The following is a 26,187-nucleotide window of genomic DNA, read 5'->3' as shown; positions in this document are numbered from 1 at the left end:
ATATGCTCGTACCGGTCTTTCGCACTTTGATCATGGTTTGCTTTTGGGTGCAAGTGAAGAGGACAGTGTATCTGGGAGTGCATTCATGACATTTGAAAATGCATGCGGTGGAGGGTATTATTCCAAAATGGGGAACAAGCTAATTGAACATGGTGGAGGGGGGGGGGGGGGGGGGGAGGGGAAGTTGTGCAAAATAAAGTGAGCATTTTTATTTATACAGCAACTTTTCTGACCATCCGATGTGCCTAAAAATATCAATTAAGTTTCCCCTTAATCTTGTAGAGTTGGAAGCTGGATTTGGTGTAAAGCCAAAACATGTCACATTTTATTCTTGGCCAAATCTGTCTTTAAAGAATAAGTGGAGTATGAGATGTAATCTGCTTTGCCTCGGTTAAGCCCGGATTAGAAAATAAACTGTAATTTTAATGCAAAATGCCAAATTGAATCCCTAAAGATCAGTAATCTACAGTTAAAAAAAATCCCTCCAGTACCTGGCACTTATGGGGATTGGTAGATAGCGGATAAGTGAATTTTCAAGTTGCTTGAGATTGTGTATTGCATGATTGGCAAACTGCTAGAGGGTGCCAATTTTAAACTTTTATGTGTTTTTTTTTAAAAAAACATTTATTTTCTGCACTTTTTTTGCCATTTGCTTGAATTCTGGATAACTGGGATTTTACTGTATTAACCATCCTGCAATAAATTTTATTTGGATTCTTCAGACAAAGGGACATTAAGATGAAGCTCTCCAGGGGAACAGCCTGACCTGTTGGGTTTCCAGCATTTTGCTTTTATTTCAGTTCTCCAGGGTATTCTGTTGCCTTCAATAAATAAATTGTAATTGATCTCTGCAGCTGATCTTGCAGTAAAATGATTGCTGTTTCCAGCAGGTGTTGCTATTGCAGTGAGCACATGACGTTTGCACCAGTCTCCTTTCAGGTGGAGAAACACAAAAGCTACAAATGGTGGAATCTTGGAACAAAGGGCACTATCAGGCCTGCTGAGTTTCTGATGCATTGTGTCTTTACAATAGAGGTCAGACAGGATCCCTGGGTAGAAATGCTCAGCCACTGTTTTGGTTCTCAATCAAAGGTTCGCAGCCAAAATGCTGACAGATCATTATAATTCAGACCTGCAGCGCAGTAACAGGCCCTTTCGGCCCATGAACCTGTGCTGCCCAATTACATCCAATTGACCTACAACTCCCTCCCCCCCCTCCCCCCCACCTCCCCACCGGTGCTTATTTTGAACAGTCAGAGGAAACCCATGCAGATGGGGGAGAACGTACAAACTCCTGACAGACAGTGCCGAATTTGAACCCCGGCCGCTGGCGCTGTAACAGCATTGCGCTAACTGGATGCTACCCATGGATGCTAACCGACCTGCTGCATGCTTGCAGCAGCAATTTTTTGTTTGCTCCTTTTGTAAAGAGTCCAACAGCTGCACACCAACTCCTGAATTTCACTTTCATTCCAGGTGCGAGGCTATGACTTCAAAGCAGACATCTGGAGTTTTGGAATAACGGCCATTGAAATGGCAACTGGTACAGCACCGTATCACAAGTATCCACCAATGAAGGTGGGAATTAACTTTTTAATAGCTTGCAAATTGGTGGGTGTCTGGGAGCAAGTTATCTGGAGAGAATCCGAGATATTCTGGAGTGAGTGACACAGCATCAGAGGTGTTGCATTTTCCTTCTAAAATAAATTAAATCTAGGATCAAGGGTTTTCTGGGAACTGCAAATCCAAACCTTTTAATTGCACATTTCATTAGCAGATGTCAAGAAAGAAAATGTGTCAAGTTGTCTCTGAAAGTAAAATTAAAATATTCAATTAACCAGCAGGAAAATTCAGATTTATTGCCAGATTACATACATGACATCACGTACAACCCTGAGATTCCTTTTCCTGCAAGTGCGGCAGAATTACTGCTTGTTGGTGCAAAAAAAAACTACACAGTGTAAACAAATAAAAGAGCTGTAAACAGATAACGAATGTAAACAAACCCTGTGAGGATTAATGGAAAGGTTAGAAAATGTCAAGAGCCTTGGTGTTCAATACAGAGAGAGCAAAAAAAAATCAATAAAGTGCAGAGTGAAGGTCCTTAAATGAGTCCCTGATTGAGTTTGTTGTTGAGGAGTCTGATGGTGGAGGGGGAGCAGCTGTTCCTGAACCTGGTGGTGCAAGGAGAGGGTGTAATAAACGTAGGCGGTAATCAAAGGAGTGAATGTGGGGGACATTCTCTCAAGTGTATATATTTCAATGCAAGGAGCATGGTGAGTCAGGTGGATGAGCTTAGAGTGTCATGTGGATTGACACATGAAAATATGATATTGTAGCCATCAGTGAAACTTGGTTGCAGGAGGGGCATGATTGGCAGCTGAATATTCCAGGATTGCATCACTTTAGACGTGATAAAAGATGGAGGAGTCGCGTTGCTTGTAAGAGAAAACATTACAGCGGTGCTGTGGCAGGATAGACTGGAGGGCTCGTCCAGTGAGGATATTTGGGTGGAAGTGAGGAATGGGAAAGGCATGAAAACACTAATGTATTATAGAACCCCAAATGGACAGAAGGAATTAGAGGAGCATATATGAAAGGAGATAGCATATATGTGTAGTAAACATAAGGTAGTGATTATAGGAGATTTTAACTTTCCACACATTGACTGGGACGCCCATACTGGATGTCAAATGTTTTCAGGAAAGTTTTCTAAATCGATACATAGAAGAGCTGACTAGAGAGGGGGCTGTATTGGGTCTCCCATTAGGGAACGAGATAGGTCAGGTGAGAGAGGTTTGTGTTGGGGAACACTTTGGGTCGAGTGATCATAATACTATTAGTTTTAGGTTAATAATAGAGAAGGATAGGGCTGGGCCTGAGGTTGAGATTCTTGATGGGAACAAGGCTAATTTTGAGGAAATGTGAAAGGATTTAAAGGGTGTGAGTTGGGATAATTCATTTTCTGGGAAGGATGCAACAGATAAATGGAGGATATTCAAAGGGGAAATGTTGACAGTAGAGTGGGTCTGTCCCTGTGAGGATTAAAGGAAAGGTTAGAAAATGTCAAGAGCCTTGGTGTTGAAGGGAGATTGGGAACTTGGTTCGGAGGAAGAAGGATGTGGACAACAGGTGTAGACAGCGGGGAGTAAATGAGGTGCATGAGGAATAGAAAGTGGGCAAAAAAAGTCTTTAAAAAAGAAATGAGAAAGGCTAAAAGGAGATACGAGGCTGCTTTGGCAGGCAAGGTCAAAATAAATCCAAAGTGTTTCTACAGGTACATTAAAGATGGCAGATAGAGTTTAATACTGACAAGTGTGAGGTGCAACATTTTGGAAGGACTAATCAGCAAAGGTCAGCAAAGGTTAAATGGTTGACAACTGAGGAGTGCAGTAGAACAAAGGGATTTGGGAATTCTGGTACATAATTCCCTGAAAGTGGAGTCACATGTCTATAGGGTGGTGAAGAAAGCTTTTTGGTATGTTGGCCTTCATAAATCAGGGTATTGAATGGAGGAGTTGGGATGTCATGTTAAAGTTGTATGAGGCATTGGTGAGGCCAAATTTGGAATAATGTGTGCAGTTTTGGTTGCAGGAAGGATATAAACATAGAGAGAGAGCAGAGGGATTTATGAGAATGTTGCCTGGGTTTCAGGGTTTGAGTTACAGGGAAAGGTTGAGCAGGATGGGACTTTATTCCCTGGAGAAGATTGAGGGGTGATTTGATAGAGGTGTTTAAAATTCTGAGGGGGACAGATAGAGTCAATGTGGACAGGCTTTTTTCCACTGAGAGTGGGGGAGATTCAAACAAGTGGACATGGATTGAGATTGAAGGGGGAAAAATTTGGGTGGAATTTCTAACACTGAGAGGATGGTGGGAGTGTGGAATGAGCTTCTGACCAAAGTGATAGATGTGGGTTCGATTTTAATATTGAAGGAAGAGTTGGATAGGTATAGGATGAGAGGGGTGTGGAAGGTTATGGGCCAGGTGTGGGTCAATGGGACAAGGTGGGAAAAGTTCAGCATGAACTAGAAGGGCCGGGAGTCACGTGATGGAGTAGTGGCTGGTCGGGGAACTCCAGCCCTCTCCGGAAAAGTTTAAAAAAACATAGAAAACACAAAGGCGCAAACATAAAAATTAAAATAAAGTGAAAGTAAAGGTGGGAAGAAAATGGCAGCGAAGAAAGAAAAGTCGAAAGCAATGGGAAGAAGAGAAGAAGAAAGGACGTTGGAAGAAGGTGAAGGCCTTACCTGTCCGAGGAGACTCGCTGTGGAGAGAGAAGCCCGCTCCCTAAGGTAAGTTGAAGTCCCAAGCTCGGGACTACAAAAATGGCTCGCGGAGCCAAGCAGAAGTGCGCAACCGCGCATGCGCGACTCCTCGCGCATGACAAAAAAAACACTAACGGGAGGGGGGACCAGCTGAGGAGTCGATCTCCACAGCTGAGAATGACAGCTACAACACAACAACAGGAAGAGAACATAGAAAACAACGAGAACAAGAAAGAAGAGAGTAAAAAGAAAACAAGGAAACAACAAATGACCAACCCATAGGAAGAAGAAGAAGAAGAAGAACATAGAGAAATGGAAGAAGGGAAAGGCAAAACAATGGATATATATTTTTTTAAAGAATATATGGAATCAGTAAAAGAATGGCAATCACAAGAATTTAGTGAAATAAAAAGAAGAATTTAAAGTACAGAAGAAAAAATTAATAGATTAGAGATGGTCATGTCAGATATAGGAAAAAGAGTGGACAAGGTGGAAGAACGAGAAACAGCCGTAGAAATGGAAGTAGAGGACTTAAAAAAAGAAATTAGAAGAATCTAATAAAAAAGTTAGAGACACAAGAGCTGTTAGCTCAGAAGATGGATATAATGGAAAATTATAATAGAAGAAATAATATAAAGATAGTGGGCCTTAAGGAAGATGAAGAAGGCAAGAATATGAGAGAATTTATGAAAGATTGGATCCCCAGGGTCCTAGGAAGACCAGAATTACAGGAAGAAATGGAAATAGAAAGGGCACATAGAACATTAGCCCCAAAACCACAGCCACAACAAAAACCAAGATCCATTTTAGTAAAATTCCTAAGATATTCAACAAGAGAAAATGTATTGGAGAAAGCAATGAAGAAAATAAGAGAAGACAAAAAGCCACTGGAATACAAAGGTCAAAAAAATTTTTTCTATCCAGACATAAGTTTTGAACTCCTGAAGAAGAGAAAGGAGTTTAATACAGCAAAAGCGATCCTATGGAAAAAAGGATATAAATTTATGCTAAAGTTCCCAGCGGTACTTAAAATAGTTATTCCAGGGCAGCAAAACAGATTATTCTCGGATCCGGAGGAAGCACGAAAATTTGCAGAACAACTACAAAACAGACAGAGAGATGAAGACATGTAACGAGAGTAAAAATGACCACGAACTATATGATTGTGTGTATATGGGTATATATATATATATATATATATGTGTGTGTGTGTACATGAGTGTATCCGTATTTAAAGGAAAATATATAGAGTATAGATAAGAATTAATAAGGGAAAGAAAGGGAAGAGAGGAAGTAAGGAGGGAATTAAGAGAATGACCTTTGTTATATATGAAAATTAAAATCTTTTCTGGGGGGGCTGGGTGGGGAGGAGTTACGGTCACTGGGAAATCAGTTGACGCGAGTGAATTCGCAAATCCAAATGGAGAGGGGAGATGTGGTTGCCCGACAAGGGATAAAGGGCAACTCAGGAAGGGGAGGGTATAGTGGGGTTAAAGAAGTTTTAGATAGGAGAATAAGGGAAATATTTTATGTTTTAGAAATGTTGTCTTATAATCTGTTCAAAACAAGAAAGCAGAAATCGATAAGAAGGAAAGGTGATGATGAGGAAACGGAAAGGAAAGATAAACAAAGTATGAAATGGCTATGTTGAACTATATGACTTTAAATATTAACGGAATACATAACCAAATCAAAAGGAAGAAACTGCTAAATTTACTGAAAAAAGAAAAAATTGATATAGCATTCGTGCAAGAAACACATTTAACTGAAATGGAGCACAAGAAATTAAAGAGAGATTGGGTAGGACATGTAACAGCAGCGTCATATAATTCAAAAGCTAGAGGAGTAGCTATATTAATCAGTAAAAATGTACCAATTAAAATAGAAGAGGAAATAATAGGTCCAGCAGGGAGATATGTAATAATAAAATGTCAGATATATTCGGAGTTTTGGAATTTACTCAATGTATATTCACCTAACGAAGAAGATCAAAAATTTATGCAAGATATTTTTTTGAAGATAGCAGACACGCAAGGGAACATACTAATAGGAGGGGATTTCAACCTTAATTTGGATTTAAACATGGATAAAACTGGGAAAAAAATTAACAGAAAGAACAAAGTAACCAAATTTATAATTAAATCGGGCGGTCTCTTTAAAAAAAAAGCAGCTTCTATCCTCAAAGACCCGACCTCCAAGGCCATGCCCTCTTCACTCTGCTACCATCGGGGGAAAAGGTACCGGAGCCTGAAGGTCAGCTTCTTCCCCTTTGCCATCAGATTCCTGAATGATCAATGAACCAAAGACACTGCCTGACTTTTCATGCACTTATTCTTTTATATAGCAATGTTGTAAGATGGTTATAATATGAACGTTTGCGCTGTGATGCTGCCACAAACACTGAATTTCATGACAGTAAATTCTGATTCTAGGTGCTGATGGTGACTCTCCAAAATGAGCCCCCTACTCTCGAGACAGGTGTTGAGGATAAGGAGATGGTTAAGAAGTACGGCAAGTCCTTTCGTAAACTGATCGCCCTGTGCCTGCAAAAAGACCCCGCAAAGAGGTGTGTTCCTTAAGGTTATTCATCGACAGCATGCAATAGGCATGACCAACACACTGTAGATGTGGGCTCCATATTTTCTAAGTTTACTTCTGACAAGTGTTACGAGCCCAGAGGACCCCTAACCCAGCAGCAATAGGTATTCACCAAGACAAATGGTTACTTAAACAAAAATTTCTTTTAATTATCTTTAAACATGAAAACAGAATCAAACTTTAACTTATCTATTATCAACTTAACCCCCTTTTAATTCTAAGCGCATGTGTGTGTAATGTGTGTGTAAGTTCTTTGGTTCACAATCCAATCTCACTTCTCATTCGTCCAAGTTCACTGGTTGCAGGCAATTCTTATATTGTGCACAGAATTTAACATGTATAAAGTTTACCAGGCTTTGGTGCTTGAAAGGTAAATGGTTACCGCTCAGGAAGATTCTTGTCGGTTTTCAGAGAATGATTTGTTGGACCAGGACATCCACAACTGATTTACTTCCATCAGTCACTCCATTGTCTTGCTGATGAAACTTTTCCCCCTCAGGGTTTTCCAGATGAAAACCTCTTTCTTTAGTTCACCACAGAGTACCTTTTTGTTTCTCTTATTTCAAGTGATACATTAGGCACCCAGTCCTCTCCTCTTGCATGAACCACAAGGGCTTTGACCAGGCTGAACTAAGCACTCACAACCTGTCTTCCAAATGGGGTTTTCCACAAGCTTGCCAACTTGTCCTTTTCCAGTCCCAGCTACTACAGTAGAACTGCATTCATTTTCTCTCTCTCTCTCAGAGAGACTCTCTCTGCTTGCAAAAGCACATGACCCTCTTAGAACAGCAAGTTCCCCCCCAGACAGTCTGTGGCTCCGACATGTTCTTTCATTTGTTGCTTTTTTGTAAACACCAATCCATTAGTGAAGTCTCTCGGGCACTCTCCAAAGCTCTTGCAAAGGCTCTGAGGCCTGACATGTCTACCGTGGGGTAGAGCTCCAGTATTTTAAATGAGATCTGTTTTAAAGTGTTTGTATGTGACCTACAGTAACAAACCTTTCCCAATTTATCTCCCAAAAACATATCTATATTCTGTCACACAGGCAATGCTAATCTCTGAAAGTTGCTTTTTTTCCCCCCAAGTCCTCTGGCCAGGCTGGTCCATCTCCACATGGTAAATGATGCCACAAACTCTGCCCCCTGGTTTCAGCTTGTTGTGGTTAGCGTAGTAGTTAGCGCAACGCTGTTCTAATCACTGGAGTTTGAATCCCGTGCTGTCTGTAAGGAGTCTGTACATTCTCCCCGTGTCTGCATTGGTTACTTCCCACTGTTCAAAGCTTACTGGGAGTTGGGGATCAAAGGGGTGCAATTGGGCGGCACGGGTTTGTGGGCCAAAAGGGCCCGTTAACGTACTGTGTGTCCAAATGTAAATTTAAAAAATTAACTCTCTCTGTAAACTCTATTTTTCAGGCCCACTGCAGCTGAGCTGTTGAAGCACAAATTCTTTCAGAAATCAAAGGTAAATGAGTGAGGTGGGGGGGGGTTGGTGGTGGGGAGAAACGCCCACCAGTGACGTTGGCCTCAGGGAGAGGCTGCTTTAACAATGAAGCCCATGTTAGTATTTGTTTTGCACCCAGAATTCCAGGTAACTACTTTCATGCACCTCTCTGCAAAATAGTCTGTATCCAGTATTCCAGCATACAAGCCCTTCACCAGTGGGGAAATCATCCGTATTAATTCCATCTGCCAGCACTTGGCCTGTAGCCTTCTCTGCCAAGGTTATTCAGTGTTCAATGAGAAAATGGTAAGAGGGCAGGAGGTGACCATTTCGCCCTTAGAGACAGTCTTGGCTCTAGACGAGAGCAACACAGCCAGTCACACATCCTTTCCCTTTCTCCATAGTCCTATAAATTATGTCCTTTCGGAAATTTGAAGTTTCCTCCCCTGCTCTTTCAAACAGCACCTTCTAAGCATTAACCCTTTGTTGTAGTCATTGAATGTGTTCCAATCCCAAACTAGACTGGGCTTTTTTGACACTTTAGAGCCAATTTTTTTCCTCCAGTGTGGGAGCAGTGCAAAAAACTTCAAGAGGGGAATTGGCATTGTGATGGCAGAGTTTATTCTACAGGCAGGCATGCACGACTTCAGTGAGGGCACCAAGAATGCCCCAGAACAAGGTGAGCCGTGACAGAATCAGAGCTGGAGTCATGCTGAAACAGTTCAGTGGTTGATCATGTGTTTAACACACCTAGACCATCCTTCTGCTTTGCTTAAGAACGCATTCAGACCAAGACTGCTCAATTCGTGCCTGGCAAATAATTGCTTTCCTGTTCCCATTGGCTTCATGACTGATGTGTTTCTTTTTAAAACAAAATAGAACCAAGAAGACCCTATAGCTTAGATCAGTGGTTCTCAATGCTTTTCTTTCCACTCACATCCCACTTTAAGTAATCCCTATGCCATCGGTGATCTGTGATTAGTAAGGCATTGCTTCAGATATGATGTGGGTGGGAAGGGAAGGTTGAGAACCACTGCTCAAGACCCAATTGTTACTGAAATATTTTGCTTGAGAAAAATTGTCATTGGCCCATTTCCTTTGGAGTTAGGAAACAGTGTACATAACGAGTCAATTAGGTACCATTTAAAACAGTGGGTTTCAACCTTCCCTTCCCACCCACATCCCACCTGAAGCAATCCCTTACTAATTACAGAGCACCGATGGCATAGGGATTACTTAAGGCAGTATGTGAGTGGAAAAAAGTTGAGAACCACTGGTTTAGATTTGTACAAAACCCATTCTCTTGTTTCAGACTAAAGATTATCTGATGGAGAAGTTGTTGGGCCAATCACTAAGTGGACTGCAAAAGGACGCAAAGGTAAGGGATGCTTGTTAGTAATTCTGCAAGTTTGAGGATGAAGATTTGCATTGCACTCTGGTCTCTGGAAAATCTCTGCCTTCAAGTTTGTCTATCCTGTCTCAATAAAGCAACATCAGGGGGTAGTGATAGTTTATGCAACACAAATAACAAGAACTAAAGAAATGTTGGAAGCTGAGAAGGCAGATGTTTGCAGGAGGTTGAGTGTGGTGTCAAGGAACCAAAGCAAACAATTGTTGATTGGTGTGAAAGAGTAAAGAACTGCTTGTTGCTTTATAAAACAGTGAACTGTCTCGTGGTAAAAAGGCTGCAGCAGTTCATGATGTGTTCTTTGGATCTAGTTGTATAATCACTGGTGCTTTAAGCTGTACCACATTCCCAGTTACCTGCCAACACAGGAAAATCACACAGGGAAATGTCTATAACAGGCAGTGGCAGACTAACAATTTATCTTTCATTTAGACACCAGGTCTCACTTCAAGCGTGCATTTCCCAAAGCTGAAGTAAAATGTTTTGAGATTCTAAATCTCACCTAAAAATCTTCCACGTTTGGGCCAAGGCGCAAGCAGACTTGCCATATAATGAGGAAGAAGGGCTGAGGTGCTGCGCTGTGGGCTGCTCAGGGCACACTGATCCGTACCTATTCAACTCTATACACTGGCGCAAATAGAATTCTTCTATCTTCTTGCAGGCTGACAACACAGTGCAAGCTACTGGCACGATGCCAAAGTCTGCCAACGAGCTCGAGACTAACAAAAAGGTCTGTATTTTCTGAAAGCATTAGAGAATATGATCCAGCAGAGGCCAGACGAATTACACCTACGCCCAAAGTGATGCCACACAGCACACCCTGCTCCAAGCCAAGAGGGTGTGGGTTTGAATTTTTAACTGCAGCTCCAAACGACTGGTTCTCCACCTCCCCCCCCCCCCACTTACATACCGTGTAAAGTAATGTATTTTTATTCACATAACACGCAGAAAATAGTAAATTGTGTGTTTTTTAAAAAATTCTATAACGCACACACACATCTACTGCACGGGTGTATTACTCTAAATTCTAACTGACAAAAGCAATTTACATTTAACAAAGACAAAAGCATGTACAAGAATCTGCCAGTCAATCTCCCTTAATCAACACCAAATCAACTTCCCCCAAGAGGTGACAATCACCCATTATATAGATGATATCCTGCTGCAACAACATTAACAAGTTTTGGAGAGGAATGAATTAAATAGATCAAAGACACACGCTTCAGAGTTGAGCAGGATTTTAATTCTAATGTCTCAAATCAGAGGCACTTGCTATGTTAATCTCTTCCCTCGGGACGGGTCTGTAAAATTAACGTTGAATGTCCTGTTTCTAGGAATACCATGGTATTCAATACAAAGAGACATTCCCAAGATCAAATTTTCCTACTATAAATTGTGCCCATTCTTACATTTCCATTATTACATCCTCATGCTCACTATAAATTGTGCATGTTCTTTCAATGTCACTATTCTCATGCTTGCTCCAGCAGTCCCACACTCGCTATAAATTATGCATGTTCTTTAAATGCCACTATTATATTCTCATGCTTGATATAATATTCCCACGCACACAATAAATAGTGCGTGTTCTTTCAATGTGGCTATTATATTTCCACGCTTGATATAAAATTGTGTGCATACTTTCATCGCTGTTATTTTCACGCTCACTATAAATTGTGTGCATTCTTTCATTGGTGTTATTTTCACGCTCGCTATAAATTGTGCGCGTTCTTTCATTGTTGCTATTTTCACGCTCGCTATAAATTGTGCGCATATTTTCATTGCTGCTATTTTCACGCTCGCTATAAAGTGTGCACGTTCTTTCATTGCTGCTATTTTCACGCTCGCTATAAATTGTTCACGTTCTTTCATTGTTGCTATTTTCACGCTTGCTATAAATTGTGCGCGTTCTTTCATTGCTGCTATTACATTCTCATGCTCGCTCTAGTGGTCCCACACTCACTATAAATTGTGTACGTCCTTTCAATGACGCATTTACATTCTCATGCTCGCTCTAGTAGTCCCACGCTCACGATAAATTTTGTGCATTCTTTCAATGCTGCTATTACAATCTCATGCTCATCTAGTAGTCCCACGCTCGCTATAAATTGTGTGCATTCTTCCAATGCTGCTATTATATTCTCATGCTCATCTAGTAGTCCCACGCTCGCTATAAATTGTGTGCATTCTTACAATGCTGCTATTACATTTTCAAGCTTGTTCTCGTAGTCCCACGCTTCCTATAAATTGTCTACGTCCTTTCAATGCCGCAATTACATTCTCATGCTCGCTCTAGTAGTCCCACACTCATTATAAATTGCGCGCGTTCTTTCAATGCTGCTATTACATGCTCATACTCGCTCTAGTAGTCCCACGCTCACTTTAAATTGTGTGCGTTCTTTGAATGCTGCTATTATATTCTCATGTTTGCTTTAATATTCCCATGTTCGCTATAAATAGTCCCACGCTCCCTATAAATTGTGTGCATTCTATCAAGCATGCTATTTTATTCTCATGTTGCCTCTAGTAGTCTCACGCTTGCTATAAATTCAGCGCGTTCTTTCAATGCTGCTATTACATTCTCACGCGCGCTCTAGTGGTCACACGCTCGCTATAAATTTTGCGCGTTCTTTCAATGCTGCTATTACATTCTCATGCTCGCTCCAGTAGTCCCATGTACGCTATGAATTGAGCACGTTCTTTCAATGCTGCTATTACATTCTCATGCTCGCACTAGTAGTCCCATGTTCGCTATGAATTGAGCGCATTCTTTCAATGCTGCTATTACATTCTCATGCTCGCTCTAGTAGTCCCACACTCATTATAAATTGCGCGCGTTCTTTCAATGCTGCTAATACATGCTCATGCTCGCTCTAGACGTTCCACGCTCACTATAAATTGTGTGCGTTCTTGGAATGCTGCTACTACATTCTCATGCTCGCTCCAGTAGTCCCACGTTAGCTATGAATTGAGCGCGTTCTTTCAATGCTGCTATTACATTCTTATGCTCGGTCTAGTAGTCCCACACTCACTATAAATTGAGTGTTCTTTCAATGCCGCAAATTCATTTTCATGCACGCTCTAGTAGTCCCACACTCGCTATAAATTGTGTGCATTCATACAATGCTGCTATTACATTTTCATGCTCGTTCTTGTAGTCCCACGTTCACTATGAATTGAGCACATTCTTTCAATGCTGCTATTACATTTTCATGCTCGATCTAGTAGTCCCATGTTCACTATGAATTGAGCACATTCTTTCAATGCTGCTATTACATTTTCATGCTCGCTCTAGTAGTCCCACACTTGCTATGAATTGTGCGCGTTCTTTCAATGCTGCTATTACATTCTCATGCTCGCTCTAGTAGTCCCGCACTCATAAATTGCGCGCGTTCTTTCAATGCAGCAATTACATGCTCATGCTCGCTCTAGAGGTTCCATGCTCACTATAAATTGTGCGCGTTCTTGGAATGCTGCTACTACATTCTCATTCTCGCTCCAGTAGTCCCACGTTAGCTATGAATTGGGCGCGTTCTTTCAATGCTGCTATTACATTCTTATGCTCGGTCTAGTAGTCCCACACTCACTATAAATTGAGTGTTCTTTCAATGCCGCAATTTCATTTTCATGCACGCTCTAGTAGTCCCACGCTCGCTATAAATTGTGTGCATTCTTACAATGCTGCTATTACATTTTCATGCTCGTTCTTGTAGTCCCACGCTTCCTATAAATTGTCTACGTCCTTTCAATGCTGCTATTACATTCTTATGCTCGCTCTAGTAGTCCCACACTCACTATAAATTGAGTGTTCTTTCAATGCCGCAATTTCATTTTCATGCACGCTCTAGTAGTCCCACACTCGCGATAAATTGTGAGCGTTCTTTGAATGCTGCTATTACATTCTCATGCTCGATCTAGTAGTTCCACGTTTGTTATAAATTGTGCACGTTCTTTCAATAGTGCTATTACATTCTCATGCTCGCTCTTGTAGTCCCACACTTGCCATAAATTGTGCACGTTCTTTCAATGCTGCTATTACATTCTCATGCTCGCTCTAGTAGTCCCACACTTGCTATGAATTGTGCGCTTTCTTTCAATGCTGCTATTACATTCTCATGCTTGCTCCAGTATCCCACGTTCGCTATGAATTGAGCGCATTCTTTCAATACTGCTATTACATTCTCATGCTCGCTCTAGTAGTCCCACACTCATTACAAATCGCGCCCGTTCTTTCAATGCTGCTATTACATTATCATGTTGCCTCTAGTAGTCTCAAGCTTGCTATAAATTGTGCACGTTCAATGAATGCTGCTATTACATTCTCATGCTCGATCTAGTAGTCCCATGTTCACTATGAATTGAGCACGTTCTTTCAATGCTGCTATTACATTTTCATGCTCGCTCTAGTAGTTCCGCGTTTGCTATAAATTGTGCACGTTCTTTCAATGCTGCTGTTACATTCTCATGCTCGCTCTAGTAGTCCCACACTTGCTATGAACTGTGCGCGTTCTTTCAATGCTGCTATTACATTCTCATGCTCGCACTAGTAATCCCATGTTCGCTATGAATTGAGCGCATTCTTTCAATGCTGCTATTACAGTCTCATGCTCGCTCTAGTAGTCCCACACTCATTATAAATTGCGCGCCTTCTTTGAATGCTGCTATTACATTATCATGTTGCCTCTAGTAGTCTCATGCTTGCTATAAATTGTGCGCGATCTTTCAATGCTGCTATTACATTATCATGCTGGTTCTAGTAGTCCCACGTTCGCTATGAATTGAGCGCGTTCTTTCAATGCTGCTATTACATTCTCACGCGCGCTGTAGTGGTCACACGCTCGCTATAAATTTTGCGCGTTCCTTCAATGCTGCTATTACATTCTCATGCTCGCTCCAGTCGTCCCACGTTCGCTATGAATTGAGCACGTTCTTTCAATGCTGCTATTACATTCTCATGCTCGCACTAGTTGTCCCATGTTCGCTATGAATTGAGCGCATTCTTTCAATGCTGCTATTACATTCTCATGCTCGCTCTAGTAGTCCCACACTCATTATAAATTGCGCGCGTTCTTTCAATGCTGCTATTACATGCTCATGCTCGCTCTAGAGGTTCCACGCTCACTATAAATTGTGTGCGTTCTTGGAATGCTGCTATTACATTCTCATGCTCGCTCCAGCAGTCCCACGTTAGCTATGAATTGAGCGCGTTCTTTCAATGCTGCTATTACATTCTTATGCTCGCTCTAGTAGTCCCACACTCACTATAAATTGAGTATTCTTTCAATGCCGCAATTTCATTTTCATGCACGCTCTAGTAGTCCCACGCTCGCTATAAATTGTGTGCATTCTTACAATGCTGCTATTACATTTTCATGCTCGTTCTTGTAGTCCCACACTCGCGATAAATTGTGCGTGTTCTTTCAATGCTGCTATTACATTCTCATGCTCGCTCTAGTAGTCCCACGTTCGCTATGAATTGAGCGCATTCTTTCAATGCTGCTATTACATTCTCATGCTCGCTCTAGTAGTCCCACACTCATTATAAATTGCGCGCGTTCTTTCAATGCTGCTATTACATTCTCATGCTCGCTCCAGTAGACCCACGTTCGCTATGAATTGAGCACGTACTTTCAATGCTGCTATTACATTCTCATGCTCGCACTAGTAGTCCCATGTTCGCTATGAATTGAGCGCATTCTTTCAATGCTGCTATTACATTCTCATGCTCGCTCTAGTAGACCCACACTCATTATAAATTGCGCGCGTTCTTTCAATGCTTCTATTACATGCTCATGCTCGCTCTAGAAGTTTCATGCTCACTGTAAATTGTGTGCGTTCTTGGAATGCTGCTACTACATTCTCATTCTCGCTCCAGTAGTCCCACGTTAGCTATGAATTGAGCGCGTTCTTTCAATGCTGCTATTACATTCTCATGCTCGCACTAGTAGTCCCATGTTCGCTATGGATTGAGCGCATTCTTTCAATGCTGCTATTACATTCTCATGCTCGCTCTAGTAGTCCCACACTCATTATAAATTGCGCGCGTTCTTTCAATGCTGCTATTACATGCTCATGCTCGCTCTAGAGGTTCCACGCTCACTATAAATTGTGTGCGTTCTTGGAATGCTGCTATTACATTCTCATGCTCGATCTAGTAGTCCCATGTTCACTATGAATTGAGTACGTTCTTTCAATGCTGCTATTACATTCTCATGCTCGCTCTAGTAGTCCCACACTTGCTATGAATTGTGCGCTTTCTTTCAATGCTGCTATTACATTCTCATGCTTGCTCTAGTTGTCTCACGCTTGCTATAAATTGTGCGCGTTCTTTCAATGCTGCTATTACATTCTCATGCTCGCTCTAGTAGTCCCACGTTCGCTATGAATTGAGCGCGTTCTTTCAATGCTGCTATTACATTCTCACGCGCGCTCTAATGGTCACACGCTCGCTATAAATTTTGCGCATTCTTTCAATGCTGCTATTACATTCTCATGCTCACTCCAGTAGTCCCACGTTCGCTATGAATTGAGCACGTTCTTTCAATGCTGCTATTACATTCTCATGCTCGCACTAGTAGTCCCATGTTCGCTATGAATTGAGCGCATTCTTTCAATGCTGCCATTACATTCTCATGCTCGCTCTAGTAGTCCCACACTCATTATAAATTGCGCGCGTTCTTTCAATGCTGCTATTACATGCTCATGCTCGCTCTAGTGGTTCCATGCTCACTATAAATTGTGTGCGTTCTTGGAATGCTGCTATTACATTCTCATGCTCGCTCCAGCAGTCCCACGTTAGCTATGAATTAAGCGCGTTCTTTCAATGCTGCTATTACATTCTTATGCTCGCTGTAGTAGTCCCACACTCACTATAAATTGAGTGTTCTTTCAATGCCGCAATTTCATTTTCATGCACGCTCTAGTAGTCCCACGCTCGCTATAAATTGTGTGCATTCTTACAATGCTGCTATTACATTTTCATGCTCGTTCTTGTAGTCCCACGCTTCCTATAAATTGTCTACGTCCTATCAATGCTGATATTACATTCATATGCTCGCTCTAGTAGTCCCACACTCGCGATAAATTGTGCGCGATCTTTCAATGCTGCTATTACATTATCATGCTGGTTCTAGTAGTCCCACATTCTCATGCTCGCTCCAGTATACCACGTTCGCTATGAATTGTGCATGTTCTTTCAATTCTGCTATTACATTCTCATGCTCGCACTAGTAGTCCCACGCTCGCTATAAATTGTGTGCATTCTTACAATGCTGCTATTACATTTTCATGCTCGTTCTTGTAGTCCCACGCTTCCTATAAATTGTCTACGTCCTTTCATTGCTGCTATTACATTCTTATGCTCGCTCTAGTAGTCCCACACTCGCGATAAATTGTGAGCGTTCTTTGAATGCTGCTATTACATTATCATGCTGGTTCTAGTAGTCCCACGTTCGCTATGAATTGAGCGCGTTCTTTCAATGCTGCTATTACATTCTCACGCGCGCTCTAGTGGTCACACGCTCGCTATAAATTTTGCGCGTTCTTTCAATGCTGCTATTACATTCTCATGCTCGCTCCAGTCGTCCCACTTTCGCTATGAATTGAGCACATTCTTTCAATGCTGCTATTACATTCTCATGCTCGCACTAGTAGTCCCATGTTCGCTATGAATTGAGCGCATTCTTTCAATGCTGCTATTACATTCTCATGCTCGCTCTAGTAGTCCCACACTCATTAAAAATTGTGCGCTTTCTTTCAATGCTGCTATTGCATGCTCATGCTCGCTCTAGAGGTTCCATGCTCACTATAAATTGTGTGCGTTCTTGGAATGCTGCTACTACATTCTCATTCTCGCTCCAGTAGTCCCACGTTAGCTATGAATTGAGCGCGTTCTTTCAATGCTGCTATTACATTCTCATGCTCGCACTAGTAGTCCCATGTTCGCTATGGATTGAGCGCATTCTTTCAATGCTGCTATTACATTCTCATGCTCGCTCTAGTAGTCCCACACTCATTATAAATTGCACGCGTTCTTTCAATGCTGCTATTACATGCTCATGCTCGCTCTAGAGGTTCCACGCTCACTATAAATTGTGTGCATTCTTACAATGCTGCTATTACATTTTCATGCTCGTTCTTGTAGTCCCACGCTTCCTATAAATTGTCTACGTCCTTTCAATGCTGCTATTACATTATCATGCTGGTTCTAGTAGTCCCACATTCTCATGCTCGCTCCAGTATACCACGTTCGCTATGAATTGAGCACGTTCTTTCAATTCTGCTATTACATTCTCATGCTCGCACTAGTAGTCCCACGCTCGCTATAAATTGTGTGCATTCTTACAATGCTGCTATTACATTTTCATGCTCGTTCTTGTAGTCACACGCTTCGTATAAATTGTCTACGTCCTTTCATTGCTGCTATTACATTCTTACGCTCGCTCTAGTAGTCCCACACTCGCGATAAATTGTGAGCGTTCTTTGAATGCTGCTATTACATTCTCATGCTCGATCTAGTAGTCCCATGTTCACTATGAATTGAGCACGTTCTTTCAATGCTGCTATTACATTTTCATGCTCGCTCTAGTAGTTCCGCGTTTGCTATAAATTGTGCACGTTCTTTCAATGCTGCTGTTACATTCTCATGCTCGCTCTAGTAGTCCCACACTTGCTATGAATTGTGCGCGTTCTTTCAATGCTGCTATTACATTCTCATGCTCGCACTAGTAGTCCCATGTTCGCTATGAATTGAGCGCATTCTTTCAATGCTGCTATTACATTCTCATGCTCGCTCTAGTAGTCCCACACTCATTATAAATTGCGCGCCTTCTTTGAATGCTGCTATTACATTATCATGTTGCCTCTAGTAGTCTCACGCTTGCTATAAATTTTGCGCGTTCCTTCAATGCTGCTATTACATTCTCATGCTCGCTCCAGTCGTCCCACGTTCGCTATGAATTGAGCACGTTCTTTCAATGCTGCTATTACATTCTCATGCTCGCACTAGTAGTCCCATGTTCGCTATGAATTGAGCGCATTCTTTCAATGCTGCTATTACATTCTCATGCTCGCTCTAGTAGTCCCACACTCATTATAAATTGCGCGCGTTCTTTCAATGCTGCTATTACATGCTCATGCTCGCTCTAGAGGTTCCACGCTCACTATAAATTGTATGCGTTCTTGGAATGCTGCTATTACATTCTCATCCTCGCTCCAGCAGTCCCACGTTAGCTATGAATTGAGCGCGTTCTTTCAATGCTGCTATTACATTCTTATGCTCGCTCTAGTAGTCCCACACTCACTATAAATTGAGTCTTCTTTCAATGCCGCAATTTCATTTTCATGCACGCTCTAGTAGTCCCACGCTCGCTATAAATTGTGTGCATTCATACAATGCTGCTATTACATTTTCATGCTCGTTCTTGTAGTCCCACACTCGCGATAAATTGTGCGCGTTCTTTCAATGCTGCTATTACATTCTCATGCTCGCTCTAGTAGTCCCACGTTCGCTATGAATTGAGCGCATTCTTTCAATGCTGCTATTACATTCTCATGCTCGCTCTAGTAGTCCCACACTCATTATAAATTGCGCGCGTTCTTTCAATGCTGCTATTACATTCTCATGCTCGCTCCAGTAGACCCACGTTCGCTATGAATTGAGCACGTACTTTCAATGCTGCTATTACATTCTCATGCTCGCACTAGTAGTCCCATGTTCGCTATGAATTGAGCGCATTCTTTCAATGCTGCTATTACATTCTCATGCTCGCTCTAGTAGTCCCACACTCATTATAAATTGCGCGCGTTCTTTCAATGCTGCTATTACATGCTCATGCTCGCTCTAGAAGTTTCATGCTCACTATAAATTGTGTGCGTTCTTGGAATGCTGCTACTACATTCTCATTCTCGCTCCAGTAGTCCCACGTTAGCTATGAATTGAGCGCGTTCTTTCAATGCTGCTATTACATTCTCATGCTCGCACTAGTAGTCGCATGTTCGCTATCGATTGAGCGCATTCTTTCAATGCTGCTATTACATTCTCATGCTCGCTCTAGTAATCCCACACTCATTATAAATTGCGCGCGTTCTTTAAATGCTGCTATTACATGCTCATGCTCGCTCTAGAGGTTCCACGCTCACTATAAATTGTGTGCGTTCTTGGAATGCTGCTATTACATTCTCATGCTCGATCTAGTAGTTCCACGTTTGCTATAAATTGTGCACGTTCTTTCAATGGTGCTATTACATTCTCATGCTCGCTCTAGTAGTCTCACGCTTGCTATAAATTGTGCGCGTTCTTTCAATGCTGCTATTACATTCTCATGCTCGCTCTAGTAGTCCCACGTTCGCTATGAATTGAGCGCGTTCTTTCAATGCTGCTATTACATTCTCACGCGCGCTCTAATGGTCACACGCTCGCTATAAATTTTGCGCATTCTTTCAATGCTGCTATTACATTCTCATGCTCACTCCAGTAGTCCCACGTTCGTTATGAATTGAGCACGTTCTTTCAATGCTGCTATTACATTCTCATGCTCGCACTAATAGTCCCATGTTCGCTATGAATTGAGCGCATTCTTTCAATGCTGCCATTACATTCTCATGCTCGCTCTAGTAGTCCCACACTCATTATAAATTGCGCGCGTTCTTTCAATGCTGCTATTACATGCTCATGCTCGCTCTAGTGGTTCCATGCTCACTATAAATTGTGTGCGTTCTTGGAATGCTGCTATTACATTCTCATGCTCGCTCCAGCAGTCCCACGTTAGCTATGAATTGAGCGCGTTCTTTCAATGCTGCTATTACATTCTTATGCTCGCTCTAGTAGTCCCACACTCACTATAAATTGAGTGTTCTTTCAATGCCGCAATTTCATTTTCATGCACGCTCTAGTAGTCCCACGCTCGCTATAAATTGTGTGCATTCTTACAATGCTGCTATTACATTTTCATGCTCGTTCTTGTAGTCCCACGCTTCCTATAAATTGTCTACGTCCTATCAATGCTGCTATTACATTCATATGCTCGCTCTAGTAGTCCCACACTCGCGATAAATTGTGCGCGATCTTTCAATGCTGCTATTACATTATCATGCTGGTTCTAGTAGTCCCACATTCTCATGCTCGCTCCAGTATACCACGTTCGCTATGAATTGAGCACGTTCTTTCAATTCTGCTATTACATTCTCATGCTCGCACTAGTAGTCCCACGCTCGCTATAAATTGTGTGGATTCTTACAATGCTGCTATTACATTTTCATGCTCGTTCTTGTAGTCACACGCTTCGTATAAATTGTCTACGTCCTTTCATTGCTGCTATTACATTCTTACGCTCGCTCTAGTAGTCCCACACTCGCGATAAATTGTGAGCGTTCTTTGAATGCTGCTATTACATTCTCATGCTCGATCTAGTAGTCCCATGTTCACTATGAATTGAGCACGTCCTTTCAATGCTGCTATTACATTTTCATGCTCGCTCTAGTAGTTCCGCGTTTGCTATAAATTGTGCACGTTCTTTCAATGCTGCTGTTACATTCTCATGCTCGCTCTCGTAGTCCCACACTTGCTATGAATTGTGCGCGTTCTTTCAATGCTGCTATTACATTCTCATGCTCGCACTAGTAGTCCCATGTTCGCTATGAATTGAGCGCATTCTTTCAATGCTGCTATTACATTCTCATCCTCGCACTAGTAGTCCCATGTTCGCTATGAATTGAGCGCATTCTTTCAATGCTGCTATTACATTCTCATGCTCGCTCTAGTAGTCCCACACTCATTAAAAATTGCGCGCTTTCTTTCAATGCTGCTATTGCATGCTCATGCTCGCTCTAGAGGTTCCATGCTCACTATAAATTGTGTGCGTTCTTGGAATGCTGCTACTACATTCTCATTCTCGCTCCAGTAGTCCCACTTTAGCTATGAATTGAGCGCGTTCTTTCAATGCTCCTATTACATTCTTATGCTCGGTCTAGTAGTCCCACACTCACTATAAATTGAGTGTTCTTTCAATGCCCAATTTCATTTTCATGCACTCTCTAGTAGTCCCACGCTCGCTATAAATTGTCTACGTCCTTTCAATGCTGCTATTACATTCTTATGCTCGCTCTAGTAGTCCCACACTCGTGATAAATTGTGAGCGTTCTTTGAATGCTGCTATTACATTCTCATGCTCGATCTAGTAGTTCCACGTTTGCTATAAATTGTGCACGTTCTTTCAATAGTGCTATTACATTCTCATGCTCGCTGTAATAGTCCCACACTTGCTATAAATTGTGCACGTTCTTTCAATGCTGCTATTACATTCTCATGCTCGCTCTAGTAGTCCCACACTTGCTATGAATTGTGCGCTTTCTTTCAATGCTGCTATTACATTCTCATACTCGCTCCAGTAGTCCCACGTTCGCTATGAATTGAGCACGTTCTTTCAATGCTGCTATTACATTCTCATGCTCGCACTAATAGTCCCATGTTCGCTATGAATTGAGCGCATTCTTTCAATGCTGCCATTACATTCTCATGCTCGCTCTAGTAGTCCCACACTCATTATAAATTGCGCGCGTTCTTTCAATGCTGCTATTACATGCTCATGCTCGCTCTAGTGGTTCCATGCTCACTATAAATTGTGTGCGTTCTTGGAATGCTGCTATTACATTCTCATGCTCGCTCCAGCAGTCCCACGTTAGCTATGAATTGAGCGCGTTCTTTCAATGCTGCTATTACATTCTTATGCTCGCTCTAGTAGTCCCACACTCACTATAAATTGAGTGTTCTTTCAATGCCGCAATTTCATTTTCATGCACGCTCTAGTAGTCCCACGCTCGCTATAAATTGTGTGCATTCTTACAATGCTGCTATTACATTTTCATGCTCGTTCTTGTAGTCCCACGCTTCCTATAAATTGTCTACGTCCTATCAATGCTGCTATTACATTCATATGCTCGCTCTAGTAGTCCCACACTCGCGATAAATTGTGCGCGATCTTTCAATGCTGCTATTACATTATCATGCTGGTTCTAGTAGTCCCACATTCTCATGCTCGCTCCAGTATACCACGTTCGCTATGAATTGAGCACGTTCTTTCAATTCTGCTATTACATTCTCATGCTCGCACTAGTAGTCCCACGCTCGCTATAAATTGTGTGGATTCTTACAATGCTGCTATTACATTTTCATGCTCGTTCTTGTAGTCACACGCTTCGTATAAATTGTCTACGTCCTTTCATTGCTGCTATTACATTCTTACGCTCGCTCTAGTAGTCCCACACTCGCGATAAATTGTGAGCGTTCTTTGAATGCTGCTATTACATTATCATGCTGGTTCTAGTAGTCCCACGTTCGCTATGAATTGAGCGCGTTCTTTCAATGCTGCTATTACATTCTCACGCGCGCTCTAGTGGTCACACGCTCGCTATAAATTTTGCGCGTTCTTTCAATGCTGCTATTACATTCTCATGCTCGCTCCAGTCGTCCCACTTTCGCTATGAATTGAGCACATTCTTTCAATGCTGCTATTACATTCTCATGCTCGCACTAGTAGTCCCATGTTCGCTATGAATTGAGCGCATTCTTTGAATGCTGCTATTACATTCTCATGCTCGCTCTAGTAGTCCCACACTCATTAAAAATTGCGCGCTTTCTTTCAATGCTGCTATTACATGCTCATGCTCGCTCTAGAGGTTCCATGCTCACTATAAATTGTGTGCGTTCTTGGAATGCTGCTACTACATTCTCATTCTCGCTCCAGTAGTCCCACGTTAGCTATGAATTGAGCGCGTTCTTTCAATGCTGCTATTACATTCTTATGCTCCGTCTAGTAGTCCCACACTCACTATAAATTGAGTGTTCTTTCAATGCCGCAATTTCATTTTCATGCACGCTCTAGTAGTCCCACGCTCGCTATAAATTGTGTGCATTCTTACAATGCTGCTATTACATTTTCATGCTCGTACTTATAGTCCCACGCTTCCTATAAATTGTCTACGTCCTTTCAATGCTGCTATTACATTCTTATGCTCGCTCTAGTAGTCCCACACTCGTGATAAATTGTGAGCGTTCTTTGAATGCTGCTATTACATTCTCATGCTCGATCTAGTAGTTCCACGTTTGCTATAAATTGTGCACATTCTTTCAATAGTGCTATTACATTCTCATGCTCGCTCTAGTAGTCCCACACTTGCTATAAATTGTGCACTTTCTTTCAATGCTGCTATTACATTCTCATGCTCGCTCTAGTAGTCCCACACTTGCTATGAATTGTGCGCTTTCTTTCAATGCTGCTATTACATTCTCATGCTTGCTCCAGTATCCCACGTTCGCTATGAATTGAGCGCATTCTTTCAATGCTGATATTACATTCTCATACTCGCTCTAGTAGTCCCACACTCATTACAAATCGCGCCCGTTCTTTCACTGCTGCTATTACATTATCATGTTGCCTCTAGTAGTCTCAAGCTTGCTATAAATTGTGCGCGTTCAATGAATGCTGCTATTACATTCTCATGCTCGCTCTAGTAGTCCCACACTTGCTATGAATTGTGCGCGTTCTTTCAATGTTGCTATTATATTCTCATGCTCGCACTAGTAGTCCCATGTTCGCTATGAATTGAGCGCATTTTATCAATGCTGCTATTACATTCTCATGCTCGCTCTAGTCGTCCCACACTCATAATAAATTGCGCGCGTTCTTTGAATGCTGCTATTACATTATCATGTTGCCTCTAGTAGTCTCACGCTTGCTATAAATTGTGCGCGATCTTTCAATGCTGCTATTACATTATCATGCTGGTTCTAGTAGTCCCACGTTCGCTATGAATTGAGCGCGTTCTTTCAATGCTTCTATTACATTCTAACGTGCGCTCTAGTGGTCACACGCTCGCTATAAATTTTGCGCGTTCTTTCAATGCTGCTATTACATTCCAATGCTCGCTCCAGTCGTCCCACGTTCGCTATGAATTGAGCACGTTCTTTCAGTGCTGCTATTACATTCTCATGCTCACACTAGTAGTCCCATGTTCGCTATGAATTGAGCGCATTCTTTCAATGCTGCTATTACATGCTCATGCTCGCTCTAGAGGTTCCACGCTCCCTATAAATTGTGTGCGTTCTTGGAATGCTGCTATTACATTCTCATGCTCGCTCCAGCAGTCCCACGTTAGCTATGAATTGAGCGCATTCATTCAATGCTGCTATTACATTCTTATGCTCGCTCTAGTTGTCCCACACTCACTATAAATTGAGTGTTCTTTCAATGCCGCAATTTCATTTTCATGCACGCTCTAGTAGTCCCACGCTCGCTATAAATTGTGTGCATTCTTACAATGCTGCTATTACATTTTCATGCTCGTTCTTGTAGTCCCACACTCGCGATAAATTGTGAGCGTTCTTTGAATGCTGCTATTACATTCTCATGCTCGATCTAGTAGTCCCATGTTCACTATGAATTGAGCATGTTCTTTCAATGCCGCAAATTCATTTTCATGCACGCTCTAGTAGTCCCACACTCGCTATAAATTGTGTGCATTCATACAATGCTGCTATTACATTTTCATGCTCGTTCTTGTAGTCCCACGTTCACTATGAATTGAGCGCGTTCTTTCAATGCTGCTATTACAATCTCACGCGCGCTCTAGTGGTCACACGCTCGCTATAAATTTTGCGCATTCTTTCAATGCTGCTATTACATTCTCATGCTCGCTCCAGTAGTCCCACGTTCTCTATGAATTGAGCACGTTCTTTCAATGCTGCTATTACATTCTCATACCCGCACTAGTAGTCCCATGTTCGCTATGAATTGAGCGCATTCTTTCAATGCTGCTATTACATTCTCATGATCGCTCTAGTAGTCCCACACTTGCTATGAATTGTGCGCGTTCTTTCAATGCTGCTATTACATGCTCATGCTCGCTCTAGAGGTTCCACGCTCACTATAAATTGTGTGCGATCTTGGAATGCTGCTCTTACATTCTCATGCTCGCTCCAGCAGTCCCACGTTAGCTATGAATTGAGCGCGTTCTTTCAATGCTGCTATTACATTCTTATGCTCGCTCTAGTAGTCCCACACTCACTATAAATTGAGTGTTCTTTCAATGCCGCAATTTCATTTTCATGCACGCTCTAGTAGTCCCACGCTCGCTATAAATTGTGTGCATTCTTACAATGCTGCTATTACATTTTCATGCTCGTTCTTGTAGTCCCACACTCGCGATAAATTGTGAGCGTTCTTTGAATGCTGCTATTACATTCTCATGCTCGATCTAGTAGTCCCATGTTCACTATGAATTGAGCATGTTCTTTCAATGCCGCAAATTCATTTTCATGCACGCTCTAGTAGTCCCACACTCGCTATAAATTGTGTGCATTCATACAATGCTGCTATTACATTTTCATGCTCGTTCTTGTAGTCCCACGTTCACTATGAATTGAGCGCGTTCTTTCAATGCTGCTATTACATTCTCACGCGCGCTCTAGTGGTCACA

The 26,187-nt window shown here is 41.9% G+C and overlaps 1 protein-coding gene across 5 annotated transcripts in view; it reads left to right on the top strand.

Annotated features, from left to right (window-relative positions):
* LOC138746425 (STE20/SPS1-related proline-alanine-rich protein kinase-like) overlaps positions 1-26,187 on the top strand; it is a 252,576-nt gene that overhangs the window by 66,708 nt on the left and 159,681 nt on the right. For all 5 annotated transcript variants that reach the window (XM_069904598.1, XM_069904596.1, XM_069904600.1 and 2 more), the window contains 5 exons: positions 1,477-1,578; positions 6,701-6,834; positions 8,279-8,327; positions 9,619-9,684; positions 10,376-10,444. In XM_069904598.1, coding sequence (XP_069760699.1) covers positions 1,477-1,578; positions 6,701-6,834; positions 8,279-8,327; positions 9,619-9,684; positions 10,376-10,444 — 420 coding nt within the window. The remainder of the gene's footprint in view (positions 1-1,476; positions 1,579-6,700; positions 6,835-8,278; positions 8,328-9,618; positions 9,685-10,375; positions 10,445-26,187) is intronic.

The sequence above is a fragment of the Narcine bancroftii genome, chromosome 12 (genome assembly GCF_036971445.1).
Source record: "Narcine bancroftii isolate sNarBan1 chromosome 12, sNarBan1.hap1, whole genome shotgun sequence".
NCBI lineage: Eukaryota > Metazoa > Chordata > Chondrichthyes > Torpediniformes > Narcinidae > Narcine > Narcine bancroftii.
The sequence above is the reverse complement of the archived record's forward strand: the minus strand, read 5'-3'. Positions and strand labels throughout refer to the sequence as shown.